This window comes from Pocillopora damicornis, chromosome 1 (assembly GCF_964200805.1).
Source record: "Pocillopora damicornis chromosome 1, jaPocDami1.2, whole genome shotgun sequence".
Classification (NCBI taxonomy): domain Eukaryota; kingdom Metazoa; phylum Cnidaria; class Anthozoa; order Scleractinia; family Pocilloporidae; genus Pocillopora; species Pocillopora damicornis.
This window is the reverse complement of record NC_142670.1, coordinates 38,183,933-38,194,936: the sequence shown is the minus strand read 5'-3', so window position 1 is coordinate 38,194,936 and position 11,004 is coordinate 38,183,933. Positions and strand designations below refer to the sequence as shown.

The 11,004-nt window shown below is 37.4% G+C and overlaps 1 protein-coding gene across 1 annotated transcript; it reads right to left on the bottom strand.

Annotated features, from left to right (window-relative positions):
- Positions 1–586: 586 nt before the first annotated feature.
- On the bottom strand, positions 587–10,240 carry LOC113674379 (succinate dehydrogenase [ubiquinone] flavoprotein subunit, mitochondrial). Its single transcript, XM_089210929.1, has 17 exons — positions 10,120–10,240; positions 9,946–10,047; positions 8,763–8,924; positions 8,181–8,236; positions 7,795–7,882; positions 6,993–7,157; positions 6,684–6,832; positions 6,162–6,286; positions 5,564–5,634; positions 5,361–5,458; positions 4,910–5,105; positions 4,228–4,425; positions 3,678–3,770; positions 2,959–3,057; positions 2,390–2,533; positions 1,565–1,678; positions 587–1,247 (listed from the first exon to the last, which is right to left on the bottom strand). Exons 1-17 carry the CDS (start codon positions 10,162–10,164, stop codon positions 1,161–1,163), a joined length of 1,992 nt encoding a protein of 663 aa, XP_089067055.1. The 5' UTR covers positions 10,165–10,240; the 3' UTR covers positions 587–1,160.
- Between the last annotated feature and the right edge of the window lie 764 nt (positions 10,241–11,004).

Below are 11,004 nucleotides of genomic sequence, written 5' to 3'. Positions count from 1 at the left end.
TGCCGTTTCAAACGTGGCAGGGTCAATTTTAAGTATTGTAAAGACAGACACTTCAAGGTCACAGTGCCTTTCTTCACCAAGAGGGTGAAATTGGTTTCAAGTGAGCTATCAAAAAAGCCCACTGGGTGTTGGCCGCGATGGAATAGAATGCCATCCAAGGAGAGTAACATTACTCTTAATATTTTCATGCAATGGAAGGCGGAGTGAACCGCAAGCTGTCATCGAGGCTGAAAATATTTAAGCGAATAGTTAATTGCAGAGGTAACTATTTCTGGTCGAGACTTATAGTGCGAGAGATCTGGGTTTGAGCTCCAGCTGGGTCATTTCGTTGTTCTCTTTCCCTTCACCCAGGAGTTTGAATGGATACCAGTTTACTATCATAAATTAGTAGTCTTCTCACCTTTCCACTCGCTCCCCCCCCTCCCCTCTACTGTCCACTCTAAATCTGACTTAAACATGTCCAGTCGAATAAACGATCGTGAGCTTGTCCATACGACGGCTGGACAAAATAGAGACGAATAAATTAAATGAATTGAATATTTCTTTGCGGTAAATGAAACCAAACCCATCCAAACAGACACAGGCATGCATTAATCAGTTTAATTTAAGCAAATGAAAAGAGAGAAATATCTTCATGGCATGTTCCGTTTTTACATAATTGAATAGCCTTAACAATATAAAAAAACCACTCGAATCTTTGAGTGCTATTGTTAATTTCCTTATCTTTCGATGAACATTTAAATAAGAAATACTGCAATTTTAACAATTTTGGATCAACCCTGAGTGGAGAACTTTTCCTCAAAACTAAATAGGCAGAAAATTCTTACCCGAGTATCAAACAACAAAAAAATCTCTCACTGAAGCCAGAAAAACAAATAAACGAACAGAACAAAAATAGTAGGGCGAATTTCTAAAGCAAAAAAGAAACAGTAACAAACACAACACTTGTGCTACGTAAGACAAAATCATCAACAAATACATATAATTCCAATTAAGTTTTTTTGAAACTAGCTTTAAAATCCTGTTCCTTTTTTAAACTTTTTACACGCAAAAATTCTCAATTGAGAACAGTATATACTTAAATTAGTTCTGTTAAATCAGTGCTTCCCCCCCGTTAGCCCTGCAAAGATTTTCATTCATTCCTATCAGTATTTGGCCTTCTAGTAAGAGCGAACTGCCGGGGGGACAGAGGCACAGTCTTTCTGATCCAGAGTTTCGTCGATAACTCCACGATAATCCAGAGTTGTCTACAAGACAAACAGGACAGAAAATCAGTCTTCAAAGGGGAGAAAGGGGAAACCTCTTTGGAAAATGAATTCTGTTTGCCCAATATTAAAAAAATCAAAGACACAGAAAATTATCTCCACAACAAAAACTTTGCTCCAAAACAGAGGAACAGAGCCCACAAGGACTAAAGCTAACCTTTGTGGTCAATAAATTACACTCAAATTTTTCCTCACTAACATTATCTTTCTGCAGGGTAGAGGGAGGGGAGAAGATGGAGAAGAAACAAAATACTATGTATGGTCCCCTTGGGAAAAATTGAACAAGAATGTTGACATACCTCTCCTGTATTATGTTCAGTCCAGGCCAAGGTATGTTTTCTCCAGTGGCTATCAAACGGACGCTTTGTTTGACCTTCCAGTGGCTTGGAGTAGTCATACTCATCGATACGTTCCTACAGAGGATCAAAAAGAAAGATCAACAGGACAAGCAAGTTTTAAGCCCTTAGTTCCATCATTAGTGAGTCGATAAACCAATTTTTAATTGAGTGTTGAAAGTAATTCGGGATTGCTTTACTTTGTTCTGTTATTGGTCCAGAAAACTTGCATCACTCTCCCAACCAATCAGTTACAAAACTAACACCAATCACGACTTGATTCCTTGCACACATTGGGCAGTTTGGATGGTTTTGTTTGATTTCTCCTTGGCTCTTACAGGAATTTCCTTTTCTTCCAATTGGCTGCTGTGATTACATTGGTTTTGGTTTAACAACACTCAATTGAAAATCGCCCTTAATTAGTTAATACTTTGTTAATCGAGTAACATCAATGAGTTTATAAACTTTACCATAAACTCTATTTATTTCGTTTTTTCCTTGTATAAGGATCCATTGATTCAAAATCCGACACAATCTGCAAGTTCGGAATGGAACGCATTGAATTAAGCGGTAGTGATGCAAATGGAACTTAGCTACCCACAATTAGACAGAACTGTCTAGATTGATTGATAGATTCTACTGATTGATTGATAGATTCTATTGATTGATTGATAGAGAGATTCATTGATAGATTCGGCATCCTTCCTATCAATGAAAGGAAAGTCAAATAATCGTAATCCCGCATTCATTTTGACACTCACTTGAAAATCACTATTAACTGAACAATACCTTGAAATCCTCTCGAGCGTGCGCACCACGACTTTCCTTACGAGCCTCTGCTCCATAAAGAGTCTGCTTGCAGTTGATGAGAAGATTCTGTAGTTCGAGTGTTTCAACCAAATCTGTGTTCCACACCATGCCACGATCAAACAACTAGAAATTAGATAACAGGAGAGGAAGAGCAAAACTTAAACAGTGCAAGAAATAGGTTAAATTTCTCTGCAAACTTGTGACTGCAATGGCCCCCACTGTGAGAACCTTAAGTGGAAGGGTAGGGGGAGGGGATGGGGGGGGGGGAGAAGGGGTATTTATGTCATGTAGTTACCACCTTGATACTCCTGCCCACCCTTTGGTTCGAAAATCTAAAACGTTGGCGACAGATTACCCAAGAAAACATTGAGTTGAGGGGCGGTCTAAAAAATTTTTAAAAATTACTTCAAAAAAACCTTGAGCATAAGTAATTTATGCTGTCTGGTTCTCAAAAGTAAAATGCAGTTGTAAATGACCACAGTGTGAGACAGAATTAGGCAATTGGTGAAAAGCTTTAGGGCAAGACAAAAGTCCAATTGTGTTTGTACCTTGAGGTCTTCTGTCTGGTTGTAGATATCATCAATCTTTTGGCAGCCATCAGCCAAGACTGAACCAGTCCTAAATACAGCTGCGTGTTCCTGCATAGTCTGGAAAGAACAATGAGAAAAAAATTAGCTTAAGAGTTTCCACTTCCCAAGAAAAACCACTAAGTGCTCTCCCCTCTCAATATCAGTTAACCCTTTAGCTCCCATGAGTGACCAACACAGAATTTCTCCATACAATAACAATACAACATCAACCAGATAAGTGATGAGAATACAGAAAATATCAATTTAAGGATAATTTGTTAATCCAATACTAAATTCTCTGAACTAACATTATAAGAATTGCATGGTTGACAGTAAGGAGAGTTACAAATTTGATCTGAAAGTTAAAAGGTTAAAGCAGGATGATAACAAGAAAGCAACACACTCAGCTAGGAAATATTGTTTGATCTCTAACCATTCACAATTCTATTCATTCATTTGGAAAGTTTAATATGGGTCAAAGGTACAAAAAAAAAATGACTCAAAAAAAGAAAGCAAACAATCAAAACAAAAACAAAACCGAAAAAGTTAGAGAAATATCCCCAAATGTAATAGTGTGTATGTTAAAGACCAACTTCTGATTCTGTGCATAATTTGACATGAAACTTGTGCTGTTCCAGAGGAAAAAAGATTGTGCAAATAGAATGTTCCTCCCACTGTTCTCAAAATGCAACTTTTACCTTTTGCATGTTCATTCTCAAGTCTGCAGTAGGTGTACTGCCATTAGCATATCGAATTTTGTCCAAGTTAGCAACAGACTCCTCTCCAGCATTCTATATCAACAAAAAAGAATTTATATAATTATCCTCCACTCAAAACACAATGGAACCATTTTCATTCATGTGTACATAACTCATTTCTTGTCTCTATCTACTACTAATAGACACTTCCTATGAAAAAATTCCCGTAAAGCACTTGCTGCAATTCGCTCGTCCACAGCCATAGTTTTGTTTCTCAACTTAAATTTCATGTTTCTCTTATGTAATTACAGACACTTCACATGGAAGATTCTCGTATCCAAGAAGTGATTAGAATATAACTTCTCCAAACAACATAAATAAATTACACCAAAAGCAGTTGATGAGATGAAACAATCTTATGAAATATTTTGGCAAGAACATGGTTTATTGTCCATTACCATTTTTGAGAGTTTGTTATAAAAGAATACATGTCTGCCCACCAAGGAAAAACACATAGCTGTAAGGAAGGGATGGAAGGAAAATGTTTTACCAAAGGGAGCTCGGGAAGTGTCTCATCTGGCTTGTTAAACTTAGAAATGAAATTTGCACATGCTCGTCCAAACACAACCAGATCCAACAAGGAGTTAGCACCCAGTCTGTTTGCACCATGGACCGAGGCACATGCAGACTCTCCAGCCGCCCAGAGGCCTGGCACGACTTCATCTTTGCCCTCCTTCTTTGTCAAAACCTGGAAATAGAGAAAACTTTACATCATTGGAAAACTTCTTTCTAACTTGTCATTGGCTGTTTAATTTGACATGGCACTTTTTCCCCAATAAACAACAAAACAATACAATAGAGAGTGCCATCAGAGCCTCAATTGGGTTAAGCATTAAAAATTGGAGGCACAAAAGCAAATGGGAAATTTCACTTCCATTTTGTTTACTTCCCTTTTCATCCTCACCAAGTTTCTTCAGAGAAAAAGACAATTCTCATAGGGCACATATTTCCACGTTGTTGCAAACCACACAAATAGCGATTGTAAAAATTCAATTATTCAGCAATGAGTGGTGAAAAAGAATGACCAGTTTTTGGTAAGTGAACTTAAACTACATGTTGATGTTCCTGCAATCTCACAGCAGAAGACATTGGGAAGAAGACAATGTTTCTCTCATGAGTAGCAGACCCAAGAGAGGACAGAGGGGATTGGGGAGAGGGAAGACAACACCTACCTGACCCATGTAATTTGTGGGGATACCCCCCATGTTGTAATGTACTGTGGGAATAACAGGGATGGGGTCCCTGGTCACATCGACTCCAGCAAAGATCATGGCTGTCTCTGATATTCCAGGCAACCGTGTCTTGAGTGTCTCAGCTGGAAGATGGGACAGTTGAAGGTACACATGATCTTTGTCTGGCCCCACCCCTCTGAAAAGAAAATCAAATGTAAGTTAAGACTACCTTAGAACTGGCAATAAGCTTAACTCAGGTCTGATCAGAAGTCACAAAATACTCTGTAAACTAACCTAGGGAAAGTAATCCTTCTTCAGTGTAAAATGAAAAAAAAAATTGGAAGCTAACCTTCCAATCGCAAATTATTTTCTATACCCCTATGGCTGCTAAGTTGCACCCATAACCCAAAAAATAACTACAATAAGGAAACAAACTTGCTTATGTACTCACCTTCCTTCTCTGATCTCAATCGTCATTGATCTGGACACGACATCTCTTGATGCCAAGTCTTTAGCTGTAGGTGCATATCTCTCCATAAATCTCTCTCCCTAAAGAAAGGACACCATAATAAATCAAGCCCAGAGAATATGATTACTTATATCTGATAGAACAGAAACAATTGTAAAACAAGTACAGAGTACACAGTTCAGTACCTCACTGTTGATAAGATAACCTCCTTCTCCTCTGCTTCCCTCAGTAATCAGACAACCAGCACCATAAATTCCTACACAAAAATGAACAAATAAATCTTTAGTCTTTTAGGTAGTGATGCATTTATATAGCACATTCTCAATATCAATATGCTCTTTACAAAATTTTGCAGGGGACTTTTGGCCAGGTTGCATTGCGCAATTTACAATTTTTGAAACAAAATTTGAAGGTGCTACCAATTTAAGAATTTTGGAAAATAGGCCAGAACACAAAAAAAATTTTAATTGGAAACAAGTGGAAGGTGCCATAATTAAACTATAATAGGTGCTGTAGACTTCAGTAAAATGGTTGTCTTAGTCATCTTAAGAGGTTTTTGGGCAGGGCACTTTATTCTCAATTGTCTTTCTCCTCTGAGGAATTAAAATCAATGAAGGAAAAAAAATTATTCAGGAAACATTCTAAAATGCTGGGGATGAATTAGTGGCTAAAATATAGGGATTCAAAATCACTCCTGGAGGGAGAACATGTATCATGCTGCAGAAACTGGGAAGTTATAATGTAGATCCTCTTTTGTAAAAAGAACTTTTCTTGTAAAAATACCTGTTGGATGAAACTGGACAAACTCCATGTCTTGGTTAGGAAGTCCTGCTCTTGCCACCATGGCTGTTCCATCTCCAGTACAGGTGTGTGCTGAAGTACAGGAGAAATAGGCACGGCCATACCCACTAGAGGAAAAAAACAACGAATTAGCCAAATATCCCTAAAATGAACTAAATTAGGCATATGCACAACAGTATTGCAAATGAAAAGAAACAGCATTGAAAGACTGCATGTTTACTTTTAACCTTGTAACTTCCAGAAGTGATTAACAGGTAACTTCTCCTAATAATATCCATAGATTATCCAACAAACAGGTAATGAGAATCCTCAAACTTATCAAGTAGGAGTTATTATCTTGATCTTATACCAAATTCTTGCAAATATTTTTCAAAGAAATGTGTAGCAGCTGGAGGGGAGGGTTAAAAATCAGATCTTGGGAGTTAAATGGTTAAAGATACAGTCAATAACAGTTATTGTTAAAAGGTAAATCCATTGTGTATATAACAGTAATCACTAACATACCCAGTTGCTATCACTGTGTTCTTTGCCTTAAATCTGTGAAGTGACCCATCCTCGAGGCACAAGGCAATAACTCCCACACACTTTCCTTGGTCCATGAGGAGATCCAGTGCAAAATACTCCACAAAATACTCTGTTTCATATCTCAAGGACTAAAGAAGAAATAATTACAAATGAAAAAACAAAAAATATCAATGTAACTCAAAACTGAAATCTAAGTTTAAATTGTTCTTGCATGTACCTCCTAAAACAAACCCCTACCCAACCTTACCCCCTAAAATATATTTTTTTCTTCAAACATACTCTCCTTACCTGGCCATACAAAGTGTGAAGCAAGGAGTGACCTGTTCTGTCAGCAACAGCACAACATCTGTGTGCCTGACCTCCCTTACCAAAATTATAGCTCTGACCACCAAATGCACGCTGATAAATCTGGCCCTTTTCTGTTCTACTGAAGGGCATTCCATAATTTTCAAGCTGTACAAAAGAAAGGAAACAATACAAACACTTTAAATTTGTTTTACTCACTATTTTTATGTATGTTTGCTTGTCTGCCGGATGAACAATGACTCTTGAGAATGTACTGTACCATGCATGGAATGTCAAACTTCCAAGTTTAATTTTAACATGATACATGTATGTACCTTACAGAGAATTAATTCACATTGACGACAACTTTTGATTGTTTGTCAAAAGCAATCCAGGAATGTGCTGCTCTACTGCATGTACATTTTCTCGACTGGTAAAAACAAACTTAAAAGAAGAAAAATTGTAACTACTTTCTAATTTGCATTTTTGACGCTTAGTGCCAGTTGTGAGTTTACTGTAAGCTTTTCATGGTTCATCACGCATGTATTATTTGATCTAATTGGCTAGAATTATTAGTTTGGCTTTAAAAATTCAAATAAAGGGGTAAGTTTCTAAAGAAACTGTGGTGCTGCATTGGTGGGAGAGTATAACAGGGTAATTTAGTGTTATCAATTAAGTTAATAACGTAAAGGTTTCGAGCGTTAGACCTTCGTCAATTGCTCTGACCAAGGGCTAATGCTCAAAATGTCAGCTTTTAAACTCTTCACAATGGTCAATTTACAACATTCATTTGAGAAGCACATACCTCAATCACTGACTTTGGAGCTTCCTCTGTCATGTAATGAATTGCATCCTGATCCCCAAGCCAGTCACTCCCTTTCACTGTGTCATACCTGTATTTAAAACCCCAAACAAACCAGCAACATGAATTATACATTGTTTTGACCAAGACTGCATAACACAGCTAGTGCTGAATCCCAGAATTGGATGTGCAAAATTGGTGTAAACAAAAATGCAAAAAGAGTCAACTTCGAAACAGACTAGCCACTGAATGTTTTTTCAGCAGATAGATGCCAACAAGATAAATATTGGGAAACTGGAAGAGAATGCCCGTAGCGGAATAGAATGTTTATAAAAACAGAGAAAGTAGCGATAATTACATTCCTCGCCATAAAAAGGTAACAAACTCACATATGCCAACGCCAATCATCAGGTTCCATGTTTCCAAGAGCAGCATTGATTCCTCCCTAGTAAATAAAAACAGAATTCTTTGGGCACGTCCTGCATACATGTAGATGACATTTAATTTAATTGAAAACATGTTATAATCCCTTTCTTGATATTATTCTTTATTCTCAACACTTGTCTACTTGATATTATATTTGTATTGTAAGGAGAAATTCTGTCTTGGTCAGTTTTGGGAGTTTAAGGGTTAAAGTAATTGACTGCACTTTACATTGATTCATTATATATTGCTGACACAATAATCTTCAAGGAATCTGCAGGAAAAACATGGGAAAAGGGTGAAAATCATATGTCCTGGCCCGAATTTTTACAAACTTTTCTTGTGCATTGCTTAGGATTAGGTAATCATACCTTATGAGCAAAAAGGTGATGGCTATTGTTCAAATAACTAGTGCAAGCATAACACGTTATTTCTATTTGTGTGAGGGATTAACTCAAACAAATGGTAAACGACAAGCCCTGTATAGACTCTGTTTAAGTTTGAAAGTTACTCTAAAATATGATTTTAAATTAAGTAAAACCGTTAACCTGTGCTGCAACAGTATGTGATCTTGTTGGGAAAAGCTTGGTGATACAAGCAGTTTTAAATCCTTCATGTGCAAGACCAAAGGCTGCACGTAAACCAGCACCTCCAGCACCAACAACTACAGCGTCATAACTGTGGTCTACCACAGGATACTCCCGTGATAACTGCAGGTAGATAAGAAGAATGCTAGTAGTTAATTTGAGCACACAAGTAGACTTGGATATTCAAAATATGATTTGCCATTATCGTGATGACTAGACTGCAACCATGACACTCTCCTAAGTTATCTCTAGAACTCCCCAAATCCAATTGGTAATTCTCATTTCTGTTTGGTAGATATCCTTATGAATAAGTGGGAGAATTTAATGTTCTACCAAGAAGCTCCCTCAGATTGACACATTTCTCTATTTTATGTATGACTATTGTTTGGGGAGCTACATGTTCATTAATTCAAGAAGCTAAGGGGCTTATTTCATTCTGTGTTTTTTTTAAGTGTGTTGAAACATGTTTTCCAATACACTTCATTAAAAATAAACTGGTAAAATTTCTGCACAGCCTCATACTGTTGTAAAGCAAATCTGTTTTCCCAGTGGCAATGTATTGTTTTAGTCATTGTTTTCTCTATCCAAGAACTGAATGTATAATGTAGTATGGGGCTGTGCGGAAATCTTACCCTCAAGACAAACGATTACTTTGATACTCAATACGATCATGTATTTCCATACACTGCCATAATTACTATCTAAAAAACCCTCAAGAAAAACATTTTCAACATACTAGCCAGTATAATAGAAACCTGTGATTTTTTCTCTGGTTCTATAACGAAATTGAAAATTCAGGACTCACAATAGAGCGTGACCGCCAGCCTAAACTGTTGTCACGCAATTCTCATAGTAGAATTGAACGTTTTCGTGTCAAAAATGCGGTCAAAAAGAAAAAAAACCAACACATTTGTTCAAATTTAAATATTTATTATATAGCCAATATACATTTATACCCAATAAACAAAAGTGATTTCTCTGCGCCGTTACATCATGACAAGTCGCACGGAAACGTAATCTGCATCGTAAATATCATGTCCTATTACATAACGAAATCATGCAAGACTGCCTTTGCCATTGTCATCGCTCGATAAATTCTTAAGTTTACGAAATAATTCCCAGAAAAGAATAGTTTCTTTCAAACCTGTCCCTTCGCCGTACCATCTTGTGATCGTCTTCCCTCAATTTTAAAATGAAAAGCCCTACAACCGGACGATCGTAAGGCACTTCTCGCCAACCCGGTTGACTGAAAAGAAATGGACACAGAAGCTGTAAAAGCGAACTGAGCGACATCAGCGAAATTTGAATAGTTTCTTACCTTTATAGAGAAAAGAAGAGACCTGCTCTTCAGTCCTGAGATCATGGCTTGTTGATGTTTAAGGACACAAAAGAACAGGACTACTTAGTCTAAACTCGTTGACTCGATTCTTGATTTTTCTGCTAAATCCTACTGCGCATGTTATTATGAATAAATCCGCTGACCTACTTTATCTCTTTAGTGCCGTTAGTGGATCCGATGGACACTTATTTCTCCCTCTTAGAGCACCATCCTCGTGTCTTATAACAATACAAAAAAAAAAGAGAAAAAGAAAGATGACAGAAAATTAAGGAGTAAGGATTTTCGTTCAAGTTTATAAAGAAAAGGAGATAAAATCGTCAGGAGATCGAGAATCCTACAGCGCTGACAAAAAACAAAACAAACACACACACCAGCCTTGTGGAGGCAGCGGGCGGACGAGTAGCTTACAAGAATAGAGAACTGACCTAAAACTTGTGCTAAACTCGAATCCAAACCAAAGATTTCTCGGATGCACGCCAGGTTTCATTTGTAACTTCTGAGTAACCATAGGCGGCCCAAGCTCACGTCTCGAGAAAAAGCCAACGATGAATTCATGAACGCGTCACGCGTTGTGTGACTCGGTGTTAAGTTACGGGAGGAACCGTTGAAAATTTGAACACGTTATAAGGCATAGTATGGGGAACGACATATAGTCGATTTACAACGATAAATATTTCGAAATCTGAATATTTTACACGTAAAATCAATAAAAACTTACTCATGCCCTGTGTATCCGTCGTAGTTTCTAGCGATTTCTGCTGTTTTAAGCTTGCTTTACCATCACTGTTAACCATGTCAAAAGACGAAGTGACATGGTTAACAGTGATGGTAAAGCAAGCTTAAAACAGCAGAAATCGCTAGAAA

Bases quoted from the DNA above. Each gene is read 5' to 3' on its own strand.
- LOC113674379 (XM_089210929.1), bottom strand. From the start codon at position 10,164: ATGATCTCAGGACTGAAGAGCAGGTCTCTTCTTTTCTCTATAAAG. The intron at 4,426-4,909 runs GTAGGTGTTGTC...CTCTATTTCCAG, and splicing joins CCACAAATTACATGGGTCAG to GTTTTGACAAAGAAGGAGGG. The intron at 3,771-4,227 runs GTAAAACATTTT...TTGTTGATATAG, and splicing joins CACTTCCCGAGCTCCCTTTG to AATGCTGGAGAGGAGTCTGT.